Source organism: Macaca mulatta, chromosome 2 (assembly GCF_049350105.2).
Source record: "Macaca mulatta isolate MMU2019108-1 chromosome 2, T2T-MMU8v2.0, whole genome shotgun sequence".
Classification (NCBI taxonomy): Eukaryota; Metazoa; Chordata; class Mammalia; order Primates; family Cercopithecidae; genus Macaca; species Macaca mulatta.
The window spans coordinates 95983788-96011591 of NC_133407.1; the positions used below are offsets into that span (position 1 = coordinate 95983788).

Below are 27804 nucleotides of genomic sequence, written 5' to 3' on the forward strand. Positions count from 1 at the left end.
GAGCTCTTTCAAAGCCTCATTCCCAAAGAATTGTCATTATTTGACCTGGCTGTTGATTCCATGTAAGACCCACTTTCAAGGCTGTTTAACCTGACTGGGAGCTCCCCAAGTACAAAACTTTTCACGGGCCGGGCACGGTGGCTCAAGCCTGTAATCCCAGCACTTTGGGAGGCCGAGACGGGCGGATCATGAGGTCAGGAGATCGAGACCATCCTGGCTGACACGGTGAAACCCCGTCTCTACTAAAAAATACAAAAAACTAGCCGGGCGAGGTGGCGGGCGCCTGTAGTCCCAGATACTCGGGAGGCTGAGGCAGGAGAATGGCGTGAACCTGGGAGGCGGAGCTTGCAGTGAGCCGAGATCTGGCCACTGCACTCCAGCCTGGGCGGCAGAGCGAGACTCCGTCTCAAAAAAAAAAAAAAAAAAAAACTTTTCACAGAGGGTGTTTGTCAAAAACAATGACAGGTAAGTGTTTTAAGTTTCAGACTGCCTGAGATGCTGGATAACACATGGAGGCAAGTAAGAGACTAATCAAAAATCTTAAGAGGAAAAGCAGGGGAATAAGATTTCCATAGAAACTTTGAAAACCTCCAACATATTCCTGGACCCTAGAAGGCCACACGCATAGTAAGATAAAATAGACCTCAAGACAAAATTCATTGCTAGAGAAAAAGAAGGATATTATACAATGATGAAAAGGTCAATTCATCAAGAAATAACAATTAGAAACACGCACCTAACAAAAGAATCTCAAAAGACATGAAGAAAAGGACAGAACTGAAGGGAAAAACAACTCAACAATAATAGCTGGAGACTTCAGAACTCCATTTACAATAATAGAGAGATTAATTAAATGATTAGCAAGGAAGTAGAAGACTTGAGCAACTCTATAAAACAACTTGACTTAACAGACACCTATAAACACACCATCCAACAAAAGCAGAATATACATTCTTCTCAAGTGCACGTGCAGCATATTCTAGGATATGTTCAGTCACAAAACAATTCTCAATAAACTTAAACTAGAACACTAAATTATACAAAGTACGCCCTCTGATCACGTGGAATGAAATTACAAATCAATACAGAAATAAACTCAGAAAATTCACCAGTATGTGGAAATTAACAAACTCCTAAATAACCAATGGTTCAAAGAAGAAATCACAAGGGCAACTAGGAAACTGAGATGAATGAAAACAAAAATACAATATGCCAAAATTTATAGGATGCAACAAAAGTGGTGCTATGAAATGTCCACATTAAAAAAGGAGATCGCAACTCAATAACCTAACTTTTCACCTTAAGAAAGTGTAAAGAGAAGAGCAAACTAAAACCAAAGCAAGGAGAAGGAAAGAATGAAGAAAATAGGTAAATGAATTTAAAAAAAAAGCAAAATTAATAAATACAAAAGTTGGATCTGTTTGAAATGATCGATAAAATTGACAAACTTTTAGCTACAGTGACAAAGAAAAAAAGACTCAAATTACTAAAGTCATGTCATACAGGTCTGAGATTTGCTAAAAAATAAAAGGAAAAATAAAAACAAATTACTAAAATCAGGAATGAAAGCAGAATGTTACTACCAACCTTACAGAAATCAGAATTACTACAAAATACAATGAACAATTATATACCAACAAATGAGAATAATTTAGATGAAATTTAAAATTCCTAGAAAGACACCAACTACTAAAACTGACTTGAAGAAATAGAAAATCTGAACAGACCAAGAATAAATACAGAGACTGAACTAATAATTTAAAAAACTTACCACAAAGAAAAGTCCAGAGCCAGATAAGGTGTTAGGTGCCTATGTTTCTCATTGGCTTCACTAGTATTTGCGTTTCCTACAGCTGTTGTAACACAAACTTGGTGGCTTAAAACAACAAAAATCTATTCTCTTCCAGTTCTGGAAGCTAGAAGTCAGAAACCAAGGTGTGAAGTGTCAGCAGGGCCATGCTTCCTTTTGAAGGCTCTAGGGAAGTGTCCTTCCTTCCCTCTTCCTAGCTTCTGGTGGCTCCCGACAATTCTTGGCGTTGTTTGGCTTCTAGGTGCATCACTCCAATCTTTGCCACCATCTCTTTGGTTTTGTTTTCTGTATCTTTCTTTGTCCTCTCCTCTTCTTATAAAAACATGAGTCAATGGATTAAGGTACATCCTAATGTAATATGATCTCTCTGTAACTAATCAAATCTGCAAAGCTGCTATTTCAAGTAAAGTAACATTCTGTGGTTCTAGGTGGACACAAATTTTGGGGAAGCACACTATTCAACTTACTACAACTGGGAAATTCTACCAAATATAAAGGAGAATTAACACCAATCCTTCTCTAACTCTTTCAAAAAATAGAAGAGGAAGGAACATTTTCCAACTCATTCTATGTAGCCAGTATCACCTTCGTATCAAAACCAAAGACATCACAAAAAAACTATCAATATCCCTTTATGAAAACAGATGCAAAAATCCTCAAGAAAATTTTGGCAAACCAAATCCAGCCATATATAAAAAGGATTATAAATCATGACCAAGTGGAATTTGTCACAGGAATGCCAGTTGGGTTCAACATATGAAAAATCAACGTAATATTTCACATTAACACAGTTGGAAGACTCACAATTCATAGTTTCAGAATTTACAACACAAACCTACAGGAATAAAGACAATGTAGTACTAGAATAAGGACAGATATATAAATCAATGGACAGAACTGAGAGTCCGGAAATACACCCCATATGATTATGGTCAACTGGTTTTTCACTAAGGTTCCAAAAAAATCCAATGGTGGAAAGATTGGTCTCGTCAAAAATGGTGCTCAGAAAAGTGGATATCCATAAGCAAAAGAATGAGTTTGGACCCCTACCTCAAACCAAATACAAACATTAACTCAGAAGTAATCAAATGTCTAAATTGAAGAGCTAAAATTTTGAAGCTCTTAGAAGAAAACACAGGTACACATCTTTGTGACCTTGAATTAGGTCACAGTTTCCTTGACATGACACTTAAAAGTACAATCAACAAAGGAAAAAATAGATAAAATGAACTTCAGCAAAATTAGAATGTTTATGCTTTGGAAAACACTATGAAGAAAGTGATAAGACAACTCACAGAATGGGAAAAATACTTGTGAATCGTATCTCTTAATAAGGGTCTAGTCTCCAAAATATATAAATAACTTTTACAACTCAACAAAAAGACAAATAGCTATTTTTAAATGAGGAAAACATTTGGAGAAACAGGCATTTCTCCGAAGAAGACTAAATATACAACAGGACATGAAAAGATGTTCGTTACTCATTAAGGAAAGGCAAATCAAAACCACACTGATATCCCTTTACACTCACCAGGATGGATATAATAAAGGCAACAAAATGGAAGAAAATGTGCAAATCATATCTGATAAGGGATTAATATCCAGAATATATAAAAAGCTCAACAGCCCAATGTAAAAATGGGCAAAGGAAGTAAATAGAAAGTTCTCCAGAGAAGATATACAAATACCCAATAAGCACATGAAAAGATGCTCACCATTACTAATCACTAGCAAAATCTGTGGGGAAAAGAAAGATCAGACTGTTACTGTGTCTATATAGAAAGAAGTAGACACAAGAGACTCCATTTTGTTCTGTATCTGAGATGCTGTTAATCTGTGACCCTACCCCCAACCTTGTCCTTGCAAGAGACATGTGCTGTGGTGACTCAAGGTTTAATGGATTTTGGGCTGTGCAGGATGTGCTTTGTTAAACAAGTGCCTGAAGGCAGTATGCTGGTTAAAAGTCATCAGCATTCTCTTAATCTCAAGTACCCAGGGACACGTACACTGCCAAAGGGCGTACACTGCCAAAGGTCGCAGGGACCTCTGCCTAGGAAAGCTAGGTATTGTCCAAGGTTTCTCCCCATGTGATAGTCTGAAATATGGCCTCGTGGGAAGAGAAAGACCTGATCATCCCCTAGCCTGACACCCGTGAAGGGTCTGTGCTGAGAAGGACTAGTGTAAGAGGAAAAGAAGCCTTGACAGCTGAGATAGAGAAAAGCATCTGTCTCCTGCCCGTCCCCGGGCAATGGAACATCTCAGTGTAAAACCCGATTGTATGTTCTGTTTACTGAGAAACAAGAAAACCACCTTAGGGCGAAAGGTGGGACTTGCTAGCGCAATGCTGCTCTTTATGCACTAAAAAAGTTTATGAAGATGTTTGCATATGCATATCAAGGCACAGCACTTTTCCTTAAACTTATTCATGTCACAGAGCTCTTTATTCATATGTCTTACTGCTGACCCTCTCCCTACAATGATCCTATTATCTTGTCACTTCCCTTTTTCTAAGATGGTAAAGATAATTATCAATAAATACTAAGGGAACTCAGAGACCGGAGCTGGCGTGGGCCCTCGGTATGCCGAGCGCTGGTTCCCTGGGCCCACTTTTTCTTTCTCTATACTTTGTCTCTGTGTCTCATTTCTTTTCTCAAGTCTCTCGTTCCACCTAACGAGAAACGCCCACATGTGTGGAGGGGCAGGCCACCCCTTCAAACATAGAAATTAAAACTATACCCATTAGGACGGCTATCATCAAATTTCAAAAAAAGGAAAACAGGCCAGCCATGGTGGCTCACACCTGTAATCCCAGCACTTTGGGAGGCTGAGGCAGGTGGATCACCTCAAGGTCAGGAGTTCGAGACCAGCCTGACCAATATGGTGAAACCTTGTCTCTACTAAAAAAATAAATAAATAAATTAGCCAGGTGTGGTGGCATGAGCCTGTAGTCCCAGCGACTTGGTAGGCTGAGACAGGAGAATTGCTTGAACCTGGGAGGTGGAGCTTGCAGTGAGCTGAGATCATGCCACTGCACTCCAGCCTGTGCAAGAGCAAGATTCCATGTCAAAAAAAAAAAAAAAGAATTGAATGCATGGTCGGTCTCAAAGAGATATCTGCACACCCATTTTCATAGCAGCATTATTCACAATAACAAGAGGTAGAAATAACTCAAACGTCCATTAATAGGTGAATGGATAAATAAAATGTGATATACACACAAAATAAAGTATTATTCAGCCTTAAAAAAGGAAGTAAATACTGTCACGTGCTCCAACATGGATAAACCTTGTGGACATGATGCTAAGTGAAATAAGCCAGTCCAAAAAACCAAGAATTTTATGATTCTACTTGCATGAGGTATCTAAAGTAGTCAAATGCATAGAAAAAGGAAGAAGGATGGTGGTTATCAAGGGCTGAAGGGAGGAGAAAAAGGGGACATACTGTTTAATGAGTAGAGAGTTTCAGATATGCAAAATGAAGAAGTTCTAGAGATTGGTTTTACAAAAATGTGAATATACTGAACTCGATTGACCTATATGCTTAAAAATGATTAAGATGGTATATTTCATGTTATTTATTTTTTTACAATTAAGGAAAAAAAAAAAGAGTTACCACATGACCCAGCAATTCCATTCCTGGCTATATACCGAGAAATGAAAACATGTGTCCACACAAAAACGTGCACATGAAAGTTCATAGCAGCATTATTAATAGCTGAAGAACGGAAACAACTCAAATGCCCATCAACTGATGAAGGAATAAACAAATGTAATATATCCATACACTGAAACATTATTTGGCCATAAAAAGAAACAGAAGTACTGATGATATATACTGCAACATGAGTGAACCTTAAAAAATTATGCTACGTGAAAGAAACAGACACCAAAGGCTACACATTATGTGACTTGATGTATATGAAATCTCCAGAACAGGAAAGTCCCTGAAGAAAGCAGCTTGATAGCTGCCTAAGGCTGAGGGGAAGGAAGGAATGGAGGAGTGACTGCTAACGGGAATGGGGTTTCTTTTTGGGATAATGAAAGGGCCCTGGGATTAGATAATGATGATAGTTGCACAGCCTTTTAAATATAATAAACACCACTGAATTTACTTTGGCTTTCTATTTTTATTTGTTATTATTTTTAGAGAGGTGTGGGAGGTCTCACCATGTTGCCCAGGCTGGTCTAGACTCAAACAATCCTCTGACCTCGGCCTCCTAAGTGGTAGAATTCCAAGTGTGAGCCACCACACTCAGCCAATTGTATACTTTAAATCAGTGGTCCCCAACCTTTTTGGCACCAAGGACCAGTTTTGTGTTAGACAATTTTTCCATAGACCAGGAGTAGGGGGATGGTTTTGGGATGATTCAGATGCATTACATTTATTCTGCACTTTATTTCTATTATATCATAATATATAATGAAGTAATTACACAACTTATCATAATGTAGAATCAGTGGGAGCCCTGAGCTTGTTTTCCTGCAACCAGATGGTCCCGTCTGGGTGTGATGACAGACAGGGACAGATCATCAGGCATTAGATTCTTATAAGGAGTACACAACCTAGATCCCAGCCTGGTCAACATGGTGAAACTCTGTCTCTACTAAAAATACAAAAGTTAGCCACATGTGGTGGCAGGTGCCGGTAATCCCAGCTACTTGGGAGGCTAAGGCAGGAGAATCACTTGAATGCGGGAGGCAGAGATCGCAGTGAGCCAAGATCGCACCACTATACTCTAGCCTGGGCAACAGAGCAAGACTCTGTCTCAAAAAAATAAACAAAAAAACAAAGGAAAAAAAACATAAATGAAGTTTCACTCGTTCCCCTGCCGCTCATCTCCTGCTGTGCAGCCCGGTTCCGGTACCAGTCCTTGGCCCAGGGTTGGGAACCCCTGCTTTAAATGGTGAATTTTATATGTGAATTATATCTTAATTTTTAAAAAGGCAGATGCACTGATTTGGAAAGCATTACTTGGTTCAATGACCTCAGGTTATTTTCCTCCTCAGCCCAAGAAAGGTAGTATAACCCCTTTTTTCTCATTTTCCTATAAAGGACTTACCATACCACTTGGGGTCTAATAGCTACTCACAGATCCCCTCTGTTTCTGGGTGGGCCAAGTCACACCTCCACAGCTCCTTTATCTGAAGGGGCTACTATATCGACCCAGACCCGGCCAGTCCAGACACTGACAAGCATGTACATCCACAGCAGCCAAAGAACTGGGCTCAAGCCATCCTTACCTCAGGTTCTCTGGGAACCAGGCAGGTGTAAAGATCAACCTGTTGGCCTCACACAGTGGCTATCATTTCTTTTCCTAGGTAGTATCCACCAAACTAATTAAGGACTGGGTCCACAGCTACCTGGAATCAAGAAGAAACCCAGAGAGACTGTCCATCTTCCATCCTCCCACTGGGATAGAGACAGAAAGTTTGAAACTAATACGGGTAAACAGAAAGGGCAAATTCACAATGAGGGAGGCAAAGGCCCTTATAATTGCTAACCACAAAAAAGGGTTGTTATTTCTCTGTACTCTCCCTGCAGATGAGAATATCTAACCTTCCCGGTGGGCAACTTTTAGAAATCAATCTGACGTATTTATACTCTGTACATTGTTGGAGGACATTTAAAATGGTACACAACTTCTTTTAAGACAACTTTGCAATACACAAAATTTTAAATGTACATATTCTTTGACCCAGCAATTCTATTTCCAGTAACTTATCCTAAAAATATACTTGTACAAGGTACAGAGATCTGTATGTAAGGCAATTCACCGCAGTAATACTTCTAGAAGCAGAAGACTAAAAACCACATAAATATCTATTAATAAAAGATTTGTTAAATAATATTCAGTTACATGGAATACTATAATGTCATTAAAAAGAATATGCTGGCCAGGCACAGTGGTTCACATCTGTAATCCCAGCAATCTGGAAGGCCAACGCAGGAGGACCACTTGAGTCCAGGAGTTCAAGACCAGCCTTGGGAGGTTGAGGCTGCAGTGAGCCGTGATCATGCCACTGCACTCCAGCCTTAGTGACAAGTGAGATGCTGTCTCAAAACAAACCAAAACAAACAAAAAAGCCTGGCGTGCTGGTAATTTCCATTTATCAATCCGGGTGCTGGTTACATGGATGTGCTCAGCTTGTGAAAATTAATTAGTTGAGTTGTACATTTGACATATTCACATTCTTCTGTGTATATTATACCTCAATAAAATATTAAAAAGAATGTAACAGACCTACTTGTACTGATATAGAATGTTCTTTAAAATATTAAGTGAAAAAAAAATCATGGTGCAGAAGAGTATGTATTGCATGTTACTATTTTTGTGTTAAACCACAGATAGATATAAATGCCTATACATAAATAGATGCCTTGGAAGAACACACAAGTAACTAAACATGCAATGGTTATTATGGGAAAGGGAAAGTGCAGAACTGGAAGTTGAGAGTGAGAGAAAGACTTATTTTTCACTTTATGTATCCTTTATTCCAATTTTCATCTGTTACCATGCATATTTATTCCTTTTACAATGACAAAATCTAGTCTAGGCAGTCAAAAAGGGCTCCCCTTCCTCCCTGGGTACCAGGCTGCTACTCTGGAACAATCTGCTGCAATTTGTGCTGTGAATCAGCACCCAGATACTTGACAGGGGGAGGCAGTGTGGTTTATCAGAAAGGTAATTAGTGGTGGTTTGCTATTCTAGAAAGTGAAAGGACATAATAAGCCTATACTCTGAAATATGAAGTGGATTTGATTCCCGAATCCACCCAGTTCTAGCTGTGTGATCTCAGTTATTTGACGGCTCCTTGCCCCATCTGAGAAATGAGGATACCACTAACAGGGTTCTTATGATGATTAATAATAATATAAATGCATGTAAAGCACATAGCATGATACTTGAAGTATGGTTGGCACTCAAGGATTAATTTTGCTATTCTTCTCCAAAAATAACTTGTTTGCAGACTGGGAAGTCAGGAGTTAGGGGTTACAGAAAAACAGTGACTGATTAAAAGATAAAGATGGGCTATAAGACCAAGGAAAACGTTACCTTACCAGCAACATCAGAATAGACAAGGAGGCCTTAGTCTGGGAAGACAGTTCAAAACCTTGAAAATGTACAAGGAGAGAGAGAACCGAAATGAAAAAGAATAAGCCTGGTAGAAACAGAACAGCAAAGAAAAAAGAATAGACTTTAGAAGTTGGGGCAAGGGGTCAAAGACTAGAGAGTAGTAGCGACTAAACTTTGATGCTGACAAAAAATACACTAGTAGAGGAACTAGGGCACAGTTTTCTTGAGATCTCTCTCCCTATCCTTTTCCGTCCTCGCTCCTTCTTGATCAAAAATAATAATTTAGCTGATTCTTTCCCGTGGCTTTACCTGAATCTCAATACAGTAAAGTCAGCATTCTCTTGAACTAACAGGAAAACCTGGCAAGTGCCTCAAAGACAACCCTGAAAGCTAGAAAGGTAGGAGAAAATATTCTCTCTGGGGCTTGCCCGGGGACCTCCAGGACAGGCTTAAAAGGCTGACAGATCAGGGCAACAGAACAGAAAATTAGCTGAAATATAAAAGCACCAGGGATGACAAATCTAGCTTTGAAGAATGTCACCTTATACTCCCCATTTGCTCCACAAATACCCAGTGGGCTTATAAACACTTTTTCAGAGCAATATGAAGCCTGGGGAGATTATTTCTGTGTAATAAAAATTAAGACCAAAAAAAATCCTCAAACAAACCAAAAAAAAAAAGGATTAAAACGAGTTTCCTAGCATAGCTTTAAAAAGGGATTTGCACAGACAGATTGAGACAGAACAGTCAAAAACTACAGACTCCAAACCTGGCATCAGCTGTAAGAAAGGGAGGTTTTTGTTGTTGTTGTTTTCAGACGGAGTCTCACTCTATTGCCCAGGCTGGAGTGCAATGGCATGATCTCGGCTCACTGCAACCTCTGCCTCCCAAGTTCAAGTGATTCTCCTGCCTCAGCCTCCCTAGTAGCTGGGATTATAGGCATGTGCCACCACATCCAGCTAATTTTGTATTTTTAGTAGAGACGGGGTTTCACCATGTTGGCCAGGCTGGTCTCCAACTCCTGACCTCAGGTGATCCATCCACCTCGGCCTCCCAAAGTGCTGGGATTACAGGCGTGAGCCACTGCACCCAGCTAGAAAGGGAGGTATTTTACCTCACCACCAGATGCCTCCTTAAGAATAAAATAAATTACAGGTATGCCTTACAATCTGACTGTTCTTATCTACACCTAGGAACCGAAGAGACATGGATAAATTTGAGATACCCATCATTATCTGAAACTCAGAAACCATGTATATTTGGATTAACACTTTACTGTCTGAACTTACTATATCCAAAATCTTTCCATCCACATTCAAGAGCTCAACAGATTCAATAGCAAGGAATACTTACATGAAGTGTTTGGTGTAGTAGTGAGAAATCTTTAACCAACTAGAGCTTTCATGCTGCCGTTGTCTGGGTATGAAAACTACAAAGCAGAGAGAGCACACTGGTCTCACAAAGCTTTAAAAACTCTCTAGGTCAAACTTGTCAAGTTCTTTCAAAATATAAAATGAAACAACAACAACAACAAAAAATCCACATTCAGAAAACATCTCCAATCCAAAGAAAGAAAGTGGGACGGAGTAGACCTGTCACTCCATAAATCTATCATTGATTAAAACCAGGAGCTGAGCCAACTTCACTTTGCAGTCTACAAGAAGCAATCAGGAGTGCTCAGCAAGGAAAGCTGGACTAATTGGCACCCCAGGAAGGAGACAAGACATAATAAATAAACAGTTTATTCTTGAGAATCTCATATGTAGGTAATTGATTAAGCACCATTTACAGACATTGTAAAACTAGAATCACTATTACTAGAATAGTTATTTCCTACAAGGAAAGTCTGAGGTGACACAAAACAGTTCAAAGGGCATTTCCTGAGGTTAAAGTCACTTGGATAATCTAACAATAAAGATTTAAGACCTGAAGCATGACCATTCACATTTATCTTGTTCAAAGCAGCTTACATTCAAGTTGCAAGACAGATCACAAGCATCTCTCTCTACTGCTATGCTCTTCATGCCAAATGGCTGATTTGATTTCAAAAAAGAAAAAGACTGGGGGGAAAGAATTCTGATTTTTAATTACCTCCAGCTTCTTTGAAGAAAGTATTCACAAGCATGAGAAAAGGTTTTAAACTCTTACGCTAGGCTTCTTCACATGTTAAATGGCATAAAATCACAACCATCTTCAAAGAATGTGAGGTATCAACTAATAGTGAAATGCTTCGAAACTAGTGAAGGCAAAACCTTGCCACCCTAAAGAAATCTTAATTTCGTTCCTTTTTTTTTTTTTTTTTTTTTGAGACAGAGTCTTGCTCGGTCATTCAGGCTGGAGTGCAGCGGCGCAATATCAGCTCACTGCAACCTCTGCCTTCCGGGTTCAAGCGATTCTCCTGCCTCAGCCTCCCTAGTAGCTGGGATTAACAGGCGTGCACCACCACGCCCAGTAATTTTTTGTGTTTTTAATAGAGATGGGATTTCACCATGTTGGCTAGGCTGACCTAACCTCAGGTGATCTGCCCACCTTGGCCTCCCAAAGTGCTGGGATTACAGGCATAAGCCACTGCACCCAGTTTCGTTACTTTCATAAAAGAAGCAAGGAAACAAAGTACATTAATCTAGTGGAAACAGATGTGCTACTAAAGAACTATCTTTCAAGTAATCAATTTAAGATGTCATTGACCTATCAATTCTACGGTCTTAGTTACGGCAACACTGAAAAATCTCAACCCCTTGGTTAAGATTCCATTCAACATTCATTCACTCAACAGATTTTAACTGAGTGCCCTTACTGTGTACATGATATATGCTAGGTGCTGTCACAAAATTAAAGATGTCATTGTTGACCTCCAGATGCTTACACTGCTCTCAAGGATGTTACACATACAATTATATAAGGCACACTGTATTATCAAAGATAAAAACTGCAATGAGTTCAGGAAAAAAAGAAAGCACTTCCTAAAGGAAGCAATGTCTGAACCATAAGCCTGAAAGCTGGATCGGGTTCCAATAAAGTCAGAAAAATTAAGACCTCCAGAGAGAATAAACAGTTTGAATGAAGAAAGATAAACATCCTTTCTCCACTTATGTTAAGTACAGAAAATTAAGAGTACCAAATAAGTCTAATGAAATTTGAGCAAAAGTAGTATTTTGCAATTCTCTAGAAATAATTGTTTCCTATCTACACAATCGTTAAAAAACTTTAAAAAAAAAATTTTTTTTTTGAGTCTCCTCTGTCACCCAGGTTGGAGTGTAACAGTGCGATCACAGCTCACTGCAACCTCTGCCTCCCAGGTTCAAGCAATTCTCCTGCTTTAGCCTCCCAAGTAGCTGGGACCACAGGCATGCACCACCAAACCCAGCTAATTTTTTGTATTTTTGTTACAGATGGGGTTTCGTCATGTTGCCCAAGCTGGCCTTGAACTCCTGAGCTCAAGGGATCTACCCACCTTGGCCTCTTGGCCTCCCAAAGTTCTGGGATTACAGGTGTGAGCCACTGTTCCTGGCAAAAATCTATTTTCAAGTTTCTCAAACAACTAAGTCCATAAAATATTGCAGAGGTATTAACTTGAAAAGCCAGATCTGTCTTTCCAGAACAATTTACAAAGAAAAAAAGTTATCATGGTGACATGCATGTCATGCTTACATTTAAACAGGGTTTTACAAATAGCATGGGGGAGAAGAGCGAAAACTGGTTTTAGAATGAGACAGACTTGGGTTTTGAAACTCAGCTCTACTGCTTACTAGCGGTTTGACTTTCAAAAGTTCCTTCTCTGAAAGCCGGTGTCCTTATCTGTAAAAAGGGAGACAACTACTCTGTAAGCAACTCCGCGTAGGGACAGAATGTGTATTACAGCATTCTTAATATAGAAGGTACTTAATGTTTCCATTAGTTTCTTTAATAAGGGAAGTAATAAATAATAAGCTATTCCACAAGCTGGAATTCTACAACAAAACTGATCATTCAATCAGTATCATACTAGATCAAAATTAGAAAGTAACTGACCCAGAGTATCATGTAAACCTTTATACCTCACCACTTTATATATTATTACATTAGCCTATAGGTACAGAGACTGTCTTCTAAACCACTGGTGAGCATGGTACAAAAGCCATTGCCTGTGACATACTGTACCTTTTGGTTTGATTTCTCTTCCCTTGAATGGTTAAAACGTGTAAGCTAACACAAACCTGTCACAGTCCGCTGGCCATCACTTAGGTTATTCCACCACTTGTTAATCTAAAACAGACGGAAAATTGCGTATCACCATATGGGAGAAACTTCAGGCTACAAAAATGAAAAACCAGAAGAAAATGCCTTACACATAAAAGAGGAATTCCTCTTCTGTAAAAATAAATACGTGGTAGAATGGAAAAGGCATGTGTTTTATAGTCAGGGAGCCCACATTCTCCACAAAGAACCACTGGATAGCTCTGGAACCTCAGACAATTATTTCTAAACTTCAGTTTCCTGACACATGAAATGGGACAATAATAGGTACCTAGCAGTGTCGTCACAAGGAATAACAATAATGTAAAGCCCCTAGCACACTTGCAGATACAGACAGGTACCAAGGAAGTGATTATTCATACCAAAGTCCTATGTTTTAAAATTCTGAGAATATTGTCTGCTAAACTGTACGTTTTTAAAGATGCAGTAATGGTACTGGAGTTTAATAAATAGAGGAGGATCCTAATTTTTCAGGGATATATGTTGAAAGTTTTATGGATGAAATATGCCTAGAATTTGCTTTACAATAATACAAGGGTGGAAAGGGAAGGGGAAAAGAAGGGAAATAGATGAAAAAAAAATTGGCCCTGTGTTGGGGAACACTGAAAGTGGATGATGATTCATCATACTATTCTCTCTACAATTGTATCTGCTTGAAATTTTCCATGATTAAAGTTTTAAAATAAAAATATATTCTAACTATGAAATTAAACCAGAATCTGTTATTTTAAAAAAATCCAAGGTGAAAGAAACTACAGATTAGTATGTATAATTCCATTTCTTTTCTTTTTAAGAGACAGGGTCCCCCTATGTTGCCAACGCCGGTCTTGAACTCCTGGGCTGAAGCAATCCTCCCATCTCGGCCTCCCAAAGTGCTGGGATTACAAAGCTGCCGCACCCAGCCAATTCCATTTCTATAATTATAATTACACTGTGTATGAGCTCCCAGATCTTACTTCATATATAGTGGCATGAAAGGGGTTCCCAGGACTTTCATGTTTCCATGTTAAATTTATTTATTGTTTAACTTCTTTAATGGGCATAGGTTTTATACATTAAACCTATCATTTAATTCTATTATAAACAAATCAATCTTTAAATGAAGATTATGTATACTGTTTGCATCATTTTTCACCATTCTCAAGAACCATTTGGGTGCATTTGGATATCAAAACTTCATGTGCAGACATGTGCTGAAAACCTATAGCTTTGTAAGAGATCCAGGATAATGGAATAGGTCAGTTTTACTATCTTCTCAAATACAAAGTTATTGTCATTTTCACCTGCAAATATTATCCACCGTTCTGGCATGAAGCCTAACACAGAAAGGGCTCATGCTTCTTGAATGTGCCCATGGAAAAACAAGGAGGAATGAATCCCTTTCCCTACTTAGAGAAAACTCAAAACATCATTAGTAAAAAGAAAATGCAAGGCTTCCTTCTCAGGCCCTTGCTGGCCGGGATCACATTGTTCCGAGGAAGGGGAAAAGTAAAGGAGATATCAACCCACTCGCCTGATTGGAAGGGCAATGAGTCATAAAAAACAAAAGTGCTTGAAAACCAAATGGGCCTGAAAACACTTATTAACTAAAATCGCAGTGTTCAATATGTATTGACGAGTAAAAGAAATAAAATATTTATATGTTTTATCTGAAAGCAAACATTTTTAAGAAATCAGTTAAGAAGAAAGAGAGCCATCAACTTGCATATAAAGTAAATAAAAAGCTCTAAAAGCTCCATATTTTTTTTTTCGCATTTCATCTCGAACAGACACTTAATAGCAGGTATTTACCACAGGTGTGTAAATATCATGTCACTGAGAAACGTTTAAAACTTCTCTTGGGGCCAGGCACAGTGGCTGACGCTTGTGAAATTCCAGCACTTTGGGAGGCCAAGGTGGGAGGATCACTTGAGGCCAGGAGTTTGAGATCAGCCTGGGTAACAAAGTGAGACTCTTGTCTCCACAAAAAATGAAATAACTGGCCCAGCGTGGTGGCACATGCCTGTAGTCCCAGCTACTCAGGAGACAGACGGAAGGACTGCTCAGGCCCAGGAGTTTGAGGCTTCAGTGAGCTAAGATCCCATTACTGCACTAAAGCCTAGGTGACAGAGTGAGACCCTGTCTCTTAGAAAAAAAAAAAAAAATCACTTGCTAGCTCTATCCCTAAGGCATATATATTTTGAAAAATTCCCTGCAGTTCAAACACATACTCTAAAGTCGGGGTCCCCAACACCCCGGCTGCTGACCACTAGTGGTCTGTAGCCTGTTAGAAACTGGGCCACATAGCAGGAGGTGAGCAGTGGGAGAGCATTACCACCAGAGCTCTGCCTCCTGTCAGATCAGTGGCTGCATTAGAGTCTCACAGGAACGCAAACCCCACTGTGAGCTGCACATGTGAGGGATCTAGGTTGCACGCTCCTTATGACAATCTAATGCCTAATGATCTGAGGTGGAACAGTTTCATCCGATAACCATCTGCCCCTCTGCAACCCTGATCTGTGGAAAAATTTTCTTGCACGAAACCAGTCCCTGGTGCCAAAAAGTTTGGGGACTGCTGCTCTAAAGCAATCCATCAAGGTGATCCAAGTAAAACAGTGGCCTTTAAACTTTAGTAGAGCTGAGATCCACTGAGATCCTTAAACTTTAGTAGAGCTGAGACATCCTCCACACAGAAACATTAACAACTACTAACATTTATTTATTTTTTTTTTTTTTGGAGATGAAGTCTTGCTCTGTCGCCCAAGCTGGAGTGCAGTGGCACAATCTCATCTCACTGCAACCTCTGCCTCTTGGGTTCAGGCAATGCTCCTGCCTCAGCTTCCTGAGTAACTGGGGCCACAGGTGTGTACCACCACGTCTGGCTAATTTTTGTATTTTAGTAGAGATGAGATTTCACTATGTTGGCCAGGCTGGTCTCGAGCTCCTGACTGCCTTGGCCTCCCAAAGTGCTGGGATTATAGACTTGAGCCACTGTGTCCGGCCAATATTAACTTTTTACAATTTTTTATTTATCTTTTTTGAGACGGAGTCTCATTCTGTCGCCCAGGCTGGAGTGCAGTGATGTGATCTCGGCTCATTGCAAGCTCTGCCTCCTGGGTCCAAGCAATTCTCCTGCCTCAGCCTCCTGAGTAGCTGGGACTACAGGCGCCCGCCGCCATGCCTGGCTAATTTTTTGTATTTTTAGTGGAGACAGGGTTTCACCATGTTACCCAGGATCTTCTCGATCTCCTGACCTTGTGATCTGCCCGCTTCGGCCTCCCAAAGTGCTGGGATTACAGGCGTGAGCCACCGCGCCCGGCCAACATTAACATTTTTAACAACTATCTGTGGCGATTTTTGATGCATGTGGGTAGAGGAACAGAATTCTGGAACACTGTTAAGTACAACACCAGACATATAAAACAGTAATAAATACTTACTGTGAAGAATTAGGTGCACTGATTTGACATCTATAAATCTGATGTTGCCATTAACTAAAAGCAGTTCATAAATAACCAGGCTTCAAAACGTGGGATTATTACCAGTAGAGTAACTATAGTAAACTATAACCTATAGTGTATTTCAAAATATCTAGTGGAGAACAATTCAAATATACCTAGCATAAAGATAAATGTTTAAGGTGACAGATACTCAATTACACAGATTTAATTATTACACATTATGTGAATGCACCATGTACACTGGAAACATGTACATCTATTAAGTTTCAGTTTTTTAAAACTGTGATTAACTAGAAGAAAGAAAGCAGTGTTTATCTTTACCTCCTTTCTGAAGTCTCCTTCTTTTTGTGGTCTTATGCTATCCAACCAATCAGCTTTAATACCATCAAAATAACTCTGGACCCTGGATTTCAGTGATTCATATTGCCAAATAGCAGCTGATCCAAATGCACAGCCTGTAAACTATATAAAATTAGATATGTTACAAAATAGATTTAAGAGGGAAATAGATCTATACATATTTCCAAGGACAATACTTCATTGCCATTGCTTTTTACAAACCAACAGAAGGGAATACCTGGCACAGGGAAATCTAGTAAGTGAAAAGGGCTTTTTTTTTTCTTTTTTTTTTTTGAGATGGAGTTTCACTCGTCTCCAAGGCTACACTTCAATGGTGCAACCTGGGCTCATCGCAACCTCTGCCTCCCAGGTTCAAGTGATTCTCCTGCCTCAGCCTCTCGAGTAGCTGGGATTACAGGTACCTGCCCCTAGGCCTGGCTAATTTTTTTATTTTTAGTAGAGATGGGGTTTCACCATGTTGGCCAGAGAGGTCTCAAACTCCTGACCTCAGGTGATCCACCCACCTCAGCCTCTCGAAGTGCTGGGATTACAGGCATGAGCCACCGTGCCCAGCCAAAAAAGACATTTTAATGTTTCTCATTTTATTAACTTCACAATACCCTGGGGCCTGTTTCCAGCTATAAATCCTCAAATAAAACTGAAAATACCAACTTAGCACTGCTTGAAATGCTGTACCAAATAAGGCCCATAAATTTATTCTCTAGGGCTTATATAAGTGAGCCAGAATTTAATAATAAAAGCAATTATTAAATTCAGACTCTAGGCCGGGCGCAGTGGCCCACTCCTGTAATCCCAGCACTTTGGGAGGCTGAGGCAGGTGGATCACGAGGTCAGGAGATCGAGACCATCCTGGCTAACATGGTGAAACCCCGTCTCTACTAAAAATACAAAAAATTAGCCGGGCGTGGTGGCGGGTGCCTGGAGTACCAGCTACTCAGGAAGCTGAGGCAGGAGAATGGTGTGAACCCGGGAGGCAGAGCTTGCAGTGAGCCGATATCGCGCCATGGCACTCCAGCCTGGGTGACAGGGCAAGACTCCGTCTCAAAAAAAAAAAAAAAAAAAAAAAAAATTCAGACTCTATAATCAGACTTCATGAGCCCAGCTCCTTCTCAGGCCCCCTCCACCTGTCCTTACTTTAAGGGAGCCCAAATGGGACAAAGTACTTTAACACTGCATTTGTAGCAAGCGAGGTAACTCCTAGCAAAGTGAGCTCTTACCCCAACAGTAAAAAACAAAGGTTTTATGAGACTCCTTATAGGATAGGGAGACGGATAAAAGACTGTTTCTTCCACAGGAGGAATCAAAGCACTTCTCCTGTATGCTTCACCACTTGTCCCTGTGTCTGATCTTCGAGGTTCAACCTTCCTGGGTGCTTTTCTGAATCCGCATTTTTGCTGAATAAAGAAGTTAAACCTATGGGGCAAAAATAACAGATGAGAAACACAGTGGCATCTTGCAAACATCGACTTCTATGAACCTCCACTAGGCCTGCATCATCACCATCTCAGTTTCTCACTCTACAGTCCAAAAACAGCTAAGACTCCTATTCTCAGACAGAAATCAAAGTCACAAAATTCAACCTTTCTGGAAAAGGTGACACACAAACTACAGCAACTTCAGAGATACTACTTTGGGCTATTACTTTATATCAGTCAGCAAAATAATTTGTATCCATCCTCCACACAGAAAGAATCTGAAGAACTGGTAAAAATCTAGAGAACTCTAAATTGTCCGTTTCTTTTTCTTTTCCTTTTTTTTTTGAGACAGGGTCTCCCCCCTTCTGTCACTCAGGCTAGAGTACAATTACTCCCTCCCTCTGTTGCCCAGTGGTACGATCATGGTTCACTGCAGCCTCCACGTCTCAGGTTCAACCGATCCTCCTGCCTCAGCCTCCCAAGTAGCTGGTACTATAAGTGTGGGCTACCACACTGTTAATTTTTGTACATTTTGTAGAGTCAGGGTTCTGCCATGTTGCCCAAGCTAGTCTCAAACTCCTGGGCTCATGCAATCCTTCTGCTGTGGCCTCCCAAGGTGCCAGGACTACAGGCATGAGCCATGGCGCCCCACCAGTTGTCAGTTTCAATCAGAATGATTTCTGGTTTTTTTGTTTAAAGTTTGGTCAATTTCTGGAACAAATATTTAAACGTATTGTCCTTGAAGCCATTCCAAATTCAAATAATTATTTTATTTCATAAGTATTGACCATTATAAATTAATACACTCCTACCACCTCTCGCCTTCTTTATTTCACTGTTTTGGAGACATCCACCAAATTATTTGTGAATTGTTACCCCAGCAGTAAAAAAAATTTGTTGTTTGAGTCTTTACAGCTTGACCTCCTCAAAACATCTGACACTACTGATGATGCCTCCTAATCCTAGCTTCTAAACAGCATTTCCTACTCTTCGAATTCATCTTTAACTCCTGGTATCTTCCCCTTTTCCTCTACCCTAGTTCCTCTACCCCATTCAAACTCAACACATATAAATTCTTCGAACAGTCTTCTTTTTCTTTTGTAAAACTGTAACTCTCGCAGGTCACAAAGCAAAGATCCCTTTCTGTTTGTACCCTGAACATATTATCCCTTCTTCTTCTTATTTTGAGACAGAGTCTTATTCTGTCACCCAGGCTGGAGTAAAGTGACATAGTCTTGGCTCACTGCAACCTCTGCCTCCAGATGCAAGTGGATTCTCCTGCCTCAGCCTCCCTAGTAGCTGGGATTATAGGCACACACCACCACACCTGGCTAATTTTTGTATTTTTAGTAGAGATGGGGTTTCACCACGTTGGTCAGGCTGGTCACGAACTCCTGACCTCAGGTGATCTACCCGCATTGGCCTCCCGAAGTGCTGGGATTACAGGCATGAGCCACCACGTGCCTGGCTATCCCTTATTATTATAAGGGATAATAATGCATATTATTATGTAAAGGAGTAAGGGATATTATAATACCCCTTCTAGAAGGGATAGTATGTTGAAGGATATTATATATAAAATACAACGAATAATATTCAGTGAGGAGTATCATAACATATTATCTCTTCTGCTAGCCTCAAAGCTCCTCAAAAGCAGAGTTCAGGCAGGTCTTTTGTCTTTGTATCCCAGCCCCTAACACAAGCTATTTGGTTGAATTTTTGTGGCCTCAATGACTTCTAAGCAGGTAAATGATTCACATTTATTTTAGTCCTAACCTCAACTTTCTACTCTGGTATTTCCAACTCTATATTGAATAATGCTACTTGGATATGCTCCCCATTACTTTAAAACCAACATACTCAAAATAGAACTAACTCATTCTCCTGTATAAACCCTTCCATTTTCTGACATACTCTTTCAGTAGGACCAGAGTTCTCTCAGTTACTGAGGTTAAAAATCTACGCTGGGGGCCAGGCACAGTGGCTCACGCCTGTAATCCCAGTACTTTGGGAGGTCGAGGCAGGTGGATAAGGAGGTCAGGAGTTTGAGACCAGCCTGGCTAATATGGTGAAACCTCATCTCTACTAAAAACACAAAAGTTAGCCAGGTGTAGTGGCACACACCTGTAGTCCTAGCTACTTGGGAGGCTGGGGCAGAAGAATTGTGTGAACCTGGGAGGCAGAGGTTGCAGCAGCCGAGATTGTACCATTGCTCTCCAGCCTGGGTGACAAAGCAAGACTTCATCTCAAAAAAAAAAAAAAAATCTAGGCTGGGCACGGCGACTCACACCTGTAATCCCAGCATTCTGGGAGGCCAAGGCAGGCAAATCACTTAAGGTCAGGAGTTCAAGACCAGCCTGGCAAACACTGGGAAACCCCATCTCTACTAAGAATACAAAAATTAGCTGGGCATGATGGTGTGCACCTGTAATCTCAACTACTCAAGAGGCTGAGGCACAAGAAGTGCTTGAATCTGGGAGGTGGAGGTTACAGGGAGACAAGATCACATTACTGTACTCCAGCCTGGGTGACAGAGTAAGACCCTGTCTCAAAAAAAAAAAAAAAAAAATATATATATATATATATATATATAAACACATGTCATTTTGGAGTTATCTTTCCTTTATTCATATTCAATTAAAAGCCAACTCTACCAAAAATACTTTTAAAATTCCTGGTCTAGTCCCTTATCTCCTGCCTGGATCATGGCAACAGTTTCCTTTACTTCAAACACTTGAACCTGTTGCATGTTCTTCTAACCTCACATTGCTTTTCCTCAACATTCAATAGTTTCTCAAATGAACTTTTAGAAGGCCAAAAATCTCTTCCTAATTCTAATGCAACTCCTTAGTTCATCCCTTCTGGCCTGGAATACGCCACAATTTCCTAGCAGATCTCCTTGCTTCCAGTACTGCCCCACTTCAAGTGCATCCTTCACACTGTATTAAGAACAAATGTAACGTTCCCTGCAATAACTTTTCATCACCCCATCAAACTCAGCACACATCCCTTAAATCTGACCCCTTCCTCTCTCTTGCCACTTTCTCCCTCCACCACCTCAAATTCTCTCTATACCTGTTATACTGACTTTCTTGCAGTTCCTCTGATCTGCTTTGCTCTCTTACCTATGATAATGCTACTCATATTTTGGTATACATTTCCCTTTAACTTTTTTGGGCCCTTCAGATTTCAGTTAATATATCTCTTCCTCCAGGAAGTCTTCCCTAGCTGCCCCGGGCTGGGTACATCTCTCCTCTGCACTTCTAGAGTTCCAAAGCAGTTTTTAAATACTTATCTCCATTACTGCCCATGCCTCCATTAGATTATAGTTTTATATTCATTATATCTCTACCACCAAGTCTAGTCCCTAACAAAATAATTGTTAGAATAAAAAAGGGATCCAAAAATGACTTAGTTTTATTCTGAATAACTCAAAGTAAGATGGTACCATACTCAAAGTAAGGTGGTACTACACTCAAAGGTGGTACTACACTCAAAGTAAGGTGGTACTACACTCAAAGGTGGTACTATACTCAAAGTAAGGTAGTACTATTCAATAAGATAAGGAAAATTGGAAACCCCAAAATAGGCAACTGGGAGATAAGAGATGAACAATTCCATCTGGGGTACTGCTTAAAATGCTTGCAGTCATGGCAGCTTTATTCTTCTAGCTAAAAACTGAAACTTAAATTTCCATTAACAGGAGAAATTCTGTGGTATATTCATATAATGGAGTACTACACTTGGCCAAAAAAAAAAAGGGGGGGTGGGGAGAACTAATAATACATCATGGATAACTCCAAAAACACTTTTGGCAAAAGAAGTCAAACACAAAAGAGTGCATAATATGTGATTCTGTGATTTCCATTGCTAAGAAGCTGACAGACACAGTGACCTGTAATGACAAATATCAGATGAGCGATTGCTGGAATGAGTGGGGCTTGACAGGAAAGGAGCAAGAGGAAACTTTCTGGGATGATGGCAATCTATCTTGATTTAGGTGATAGTCACACAGGTGTATACATTTATCAGAATGCACTGGCTGTGCATTTAATACTTATACATTTTACTATATGTAAATTACATCTCAATAAAGTATTTTAAAGATGCTCATAGGACATCCAGGTGGAGGTATCTTAATAAGCATTTTGGAAACAAATGTAACTGCTGCTACTACTATTACTTGCCTAGAATGCCTTTTTTTAATTTTTTTTTTTTTTTTTTTTTGAGACGGAGTTTCGCTCTTGTTGCCCAGGCTGGTGTGTAATGGTGCGATCTCGGCTCACTGCAACCTCCACTTCCCAGGTACAAGCGATTCTCCTGTCTCAGCCTCCCAAGTAGCTCGGATTACAGGCATGCACCACCACACCTGGCTAATTTTTTTGTATTTAGTAGAGACGAGGTTTCACTATGTTGGCCAGGCTGGTCTCGAACTACTGACCTCAGGTAATCCACCCATCTCCGCCTCCCAAAGTGCTGGGATTACAGGTGTGTGCCACCATGTCCTGCCTAAGAATGCCCTTTCTTTTCAACACAGAGTCCACTCCTCAATTCAACTCAGAAATCACATAGTGAGGTAAGTGTTGATAAAGCAATTTGACTTGAGATTTTAAATTCAGTAAGTGATATTCCTTTCAAAGAAACCTATTACAGAAAAAGCAGAAAAGGTTTGAATAAGTTCATCTATCTTGGAAAGTTATGAACTTATTCAACCAATGGTACTGTTGCTCTAAATAGCTCTTAACTCCCTTCAGAGCCTGTTACTAGTCTTATAATGAATATCCTTTAGCAAACTCTGTTGAATAGCTAATCCCAAATCTATTTCCAACCCTTTCCCTTTGCCTGCTTTTTCTGTAATAGGAAATATCTTCACTTTTCCAGCCTCCCCTATAGCTAGTGGTAACCATATCACACAGAATTATGGCCAAATGAAACATAAGAATTTTTCAGGAGCCTCTTGCAAAGGTTTTGCTCACCTGATAAAAATGGACACGTCACTGATGTCAAGCACACCCCCTTCTTCCTGCCTTAAATAAGGACATAATGCCTAGAGATGGAGCAGTCATCTCAAATGCCAAGACAAAGGCCAAGAGATTCAGACACTAACCATTGACATTTTTGAGCCACTGAGCAAAGACACTACCCACTTACCTCCCATCATCCTATATTTCGTAAATAACTCTCCCTCTTATTTAAACCACCACCAGTTTATTTACTTCCAAATGTATTCCTGGTATAATTTTTAAAGTGGCAGATGTTAACCTTCTGCAACCAGATTTGATTTTTTATTAAAGATCCCAAAGTTACTTGGAGATAGGTCTTGTAAGTAAAGTTGCAATTAATTAATCAAAACAAGTAATGTCATTTTGGGGCAAAACAAAGGTATATCATAAAGTAATAGGAATATATTTACCATAAACAGGACAAGTTAACAGCCAGGCATGGTAGCTCACACCTGTAATCCCTGTAATCCCAGCACTTTGGGAGGCTGAGGCGGGAGGATCACCTGAGATCAGGAGTTTGAGACCAGCCTGGCCAACATGGTGAAACTCCACCTCTACTAAAAATATAAAACTTAGCTGGGTGTGGTGGTGCACGCCTGTAATCCAAGCTGAGGCAGGGGAATCTCTAGAACCTGGGAGGCGGAGGTTGCAGTGAGCCGAGATCGCGCCACTGCACTCCAGTTTGACAGAGCTCCTGGGCAACACAGCAAGACTCTGCCTCAAAAAATAAATAAATTCATTAATTAACTAAAGATGGCAAGTTGTAACCCAGTAATGTTGGTTCCTAGCATTGGTCATGTACTGGACCAAGAAATACAGAGAATAAGAATCCTCTGTATTTCCAACAGCTGAATACTACACAAATAAATCTAATAAAAAATTATTTCTGTCACCAATTCACTTAAAATTTTGAAGCACAAGTTTTAAAAGGAACATAAACACACTAGGTTGGGAATCTGGACTTGAAGCAAAGTCAGATCTTTTTGCCTAAAATATTTACCTCGAGGATCTCACCAGAAATGTGTGTCAAGCTGAGGACACTAAGAGTACATTACACAAGCTGGCCCCAGGGTTAAGTTATCAGATGCAGTATACACATACTGAATACATCACACACAGGCATACCTCGATTTACTGTATTTCACAGATATCTCAAGTGTGTTACAAAAATTGAAGGTCTGTGGCAACCATACATCTCGCTTGTCTTTTGGCACCATTTTTCCAACACCATGTGCTCACTTGGGGGCTCTGTGTCACATTTTGGTAATTCTCCCAACACTTTAATTTTTTCTTCTCTGTTACGGTGATTTGTGATCAGTGACCTTTGATGTTACCACTGAAATTGTTTTTCATGACCATATGAAACACTGAACTTAATAATGCTGCATAGGTTCTGACTGCTCTACAAACCAGCCATTGCCCATCTTTCCCTCTCCTTGGATCTCCCCATTCCTTGGAACACAACAATATTGAAATTGGGTCAATTAATAACCCTATAGTCACCGCTAAGTGTTCAAGTGAAAGGAACAGTCCCATGTCTCTCGCTTGAAATCACCAGAAATCTTTTTTTTTTTTTTTTGAGATGGAGTTTCGCCTATCACCCAGGCTGGAGTGCAGTGGCATGATCTCGGCTCACTGCAACCTCCGCCTCCCGGGTTCAAGCAATTCTCCTACCTCAGTCTCCCAAGTAGCTGGAATTACAAGCACCCACCACCACATCCAGCTAATTTTTGTATTTTTAGTAGAGACGGGGTTTTGCCATGTTGACCAGGCTGGTCTTGAACTCCTGACCTCAGGTGATCCGCCCGCCTCAGCCTCCCAAAGTGCTGGGATTACAGGCGCGAGCCACCACACCCGGCCAACAAGAAATAATTAAGCTTAGTGAAGAAGTCATGTCAAAAGCTGAGATGGGCCAAAAGCTAAGACTCTGGCACAAATAGCCAACTTGTAAATACAAAGAAACAATTCTTGCCAGGCATGGTGGCTCATAGCTGTAACCCCAGCACTTTGGGAAGCTGAGGCAGGAAGATCACTTGAGTTCAGGAGTTTGAAACCAACCTAGGCACCATAGTGAGAGCCTGTCTCTACAAAAAATTTAAAAATTAGCCAAGTGTGGTGGCTTGCACCTATAGTACTAGCTACTTGGGAGGTTGAGGTGGGAAGATTGCTTCAGCTCAGGAGGTCAAGGTTGCAGTGAGCTACAAATGCACTACTGCACTCCAACCTGGGTGACAGAACTGGACTCTGTCTCAACAACAACAGCAAAACTACTGAAGAAAATTTTAAGTGCTACTCCTGAGAAAAGAAAAATAGTAGGTCGGGTGTGGTGGCTCACACTTGTAATCCTAGAACTTTGGAAGGCAGAGACGGGCGGATCACCTGAGGTCAGGAGTTCAAGACCAGACTGGACAACAATGTGACACCCCATCTCTACTAAAAATACAAAAATTAGCCGGGTGTGACGGCGGGCACCTGTAATCCCAGCTACTGCAGAGGCTGAGGCAGGAGAATCGCTTGAACGTGGGAGGTGGGGGCTGCAGTGAGCCGAGACTGTGCCACTGTACTCCAGCCTGGGTGACAGAGCAAGACTCCATCTACCCCCACCTCCCCGCCCTACACACAAAAAGATAAACAGTAAGAAAGCAAAACAGCCTTTTTGCCAACATGGAGAAAATTACAGTGGTCTGAATAGAAGATCAAATCAGCCACAACATTCCCTTAAGCCACAGCCAACCCAGAGCACGACTAACTCTCTCAATTCTATGAAGGCTGAGAGAATTGAGGAAGCTGCAGGAAAAGTCTGAAGCTAGCAGAGGTTGGTTCATGAGGTTTAAGGAAAGAAGCTGTCTCTATAACATACAAGAGCAACTTGAAGCAGCAAGTGCTAATGTAGAAACCACAGCAACTTATCAAGAAGATCCTAAGATGAAGGTGGCTATACTAAACAGATTTGCAAAGTAGACAGAACATCCATCTATTGGAAGAAGATGCCATCTAAGACTTTCATAGCTATAGAGAAGAGGCAATGCCTGGCTTCAAAGCTTCAAAGGACAGGCTGACTTCATTAGACACTAATGCCATTGGTGACTAAGTTGAAGCCAATGCTCATTTACCATTCTGAGAATCCTAGAACCCTTAAGAATGATAGTAAACTACTCTGCCCATGCTCTATTAGTCGAACAACAAAACCTAGATTACAGCACACCTGTTTACAGCATGGTTTATGGAATACTTTTTGTCTATTTTTACTTTTTGAGATGGAGTCTCACTCTGTCACCCAGGCCGGAAGTGCAGTGGCGTAATCTCAGCTCACTAAAACCTCCACCTCCCAGGTTCAAGTGATTCTCCTGCCTCAACCCTCCGAGCAGCTGGGATTACAGGCATCTGCCACCACGTCCAGCTAATTTTTGTGTTTTTAGTAGAGACGGGGTTTCACCATGTTGGCCAGGCTGGTCTTGAACTCCTGACCTCAGGCGATCCACCCACCTTGGCCTCCCAAAGTGCTGGGATTACAGGAGCGAGCCACCGTGCCCAAACGGTTTACCAAATATTTTAAGCCCAATGTTGAGGCCACATGCTGAGAAAAAAAATTCCTTTCAAAATATTACTGTTCATTGACAGTGTGTCTGGTCACCCAAGAGCTCAGATGCACAGGTACAAGAAGATGAATGTTGTTTTCCTGCCTGCTAACACAACATCCATTCTGCATCCACACACATCAAGGAGTAATTTCAACTTTCAAGTCATATTATTTAAGATTTAAGAAATACAGTTTGTTTTTTCCCCCCCGCCCTGAAATACATTTTGTAAAAAAAAAAAAAAAAAAGAAAGAAAGAAAGAAAGAGAAATGCATTTTGTAAGACAAGAGCCACAGAGTGATTCTTCTGATGGATCTGGGCAAGATAAACTGAAAAGGTTCTGGAAAGGATCTACCATTCTGGATGTCATCAGGAACATTCTTGCCGATGAACATCTTGGCTGAGGCAAGAGAATCGCCTGAACCAGGGAGGCAGAGGTTGCAATGAACCAAGATTGCACCACTGCACTCCAGCCTGGGCGACAGGAGTGAAACTCCATCTCAAAAAAAAAGAAATTGGCCGGGCACAGTGGCTCAAGCCTGTAATCCCAGCACTTTGGGAGGCCCAGGCGGGCAGATCACGAGGTCAGGAGATCGAGATCATCCTGGCTAACATGGTGAAACCCCGTCTCTACTAAAAAATACAAAAAACACTAGCCGGGCGAGGTGGCGGGTGCCTGTAGTCCCAGCTACTCGGGAGGCTGAGGCAGGAGAATGGCGTAAACCTGGGAGGCGGAGCTTGCAGTGAGCCGAGATCCGGCCACTGCACTGCAGCCTGGGCGACAGAGTGAGACTCTGTCTCAAAAAAAAAAAAGAAATAGCAAGAGAACTAGAATTAGAAGTGGAGCCTGAAGATGTGACTGAATTGCTACAATCTCATGATCAAAC

At 40.7% G+C, this 27804-nt stretch overlaps 1 protein-coding gene and 3 long non-coding RNA genes across 9 annotated transcripts in view; 1 reads left to right on the forward strand and 3 right to left on the reverse strand.

The window, feature by feature from the left end:
• Positions 1 to 27804, reverse strand: part of PARL (presenilin associated rhomboid like) — a 53869-nt gene that overhangs the window by 18708 nt on the left and 7357 nt on the right. For all 5 annotated transcript variants that reach the window (XM_077990608.1, XM_077990607.1, XM_077990609.1 and 2 more), the window contains 3 exon segments: positions 18139 to 18334; positions 16883 to 17023; positions 13082 to 13130 (listed from right to left, as the gene is read on the reverse strand). In XM_077990608.1, the coding sequence (XP_077846734.1) occupies positions 13082 to 13130; positions 16883 to 17023; positions 18139 to 18334 (386 nt within the window).
• LOC144339070 (uncharacterized) lies at positions 15815 to 17989 on the forward strand. Its single transcript, XR_013413726.1, has 3 exons — positions 15815 to 16066; positions 16386 to 17367; positions 17820 to 17989. It is a non-coding gene; the product is annotated as an uncharacterized LOC144339070 (long non-coding RNA).
• Positions 18656 to 20907, reverse strand: LOC144339068 (uncharacterized). The gene is made up of 2 exons (XR_013413724.1): positions 20343 to 20907; positions 18656 to 19770 (listed from the first exon to the last, which is right to left on the reverse strand). It is a non-coding gene; the product is annotated as an uncharacterized LOC144339068 (long non-coding RNA).
• On the reverse strand, positions 22524 to 27182 carry LOC144339065 (uncharacterized). Of its 2 annotated transcripts, none has more exons than XR_013413720.1 (3): positions 26914 to 27181; positions 25398 to 25826; positions 22524 to 23867 (listed from the first exon to the last, which is right to left on the reverse strand). It is a non-coding gene; the product is annotated as an uncharacterized LOC144339065 (long non-coding RNA). The 2 variants fall into 2 exon arrangements; XR_013413721.1 differs by having other exon boundaries at positions 22533 to 23867; positions 25398 to 25811; positions 26914 to 27182.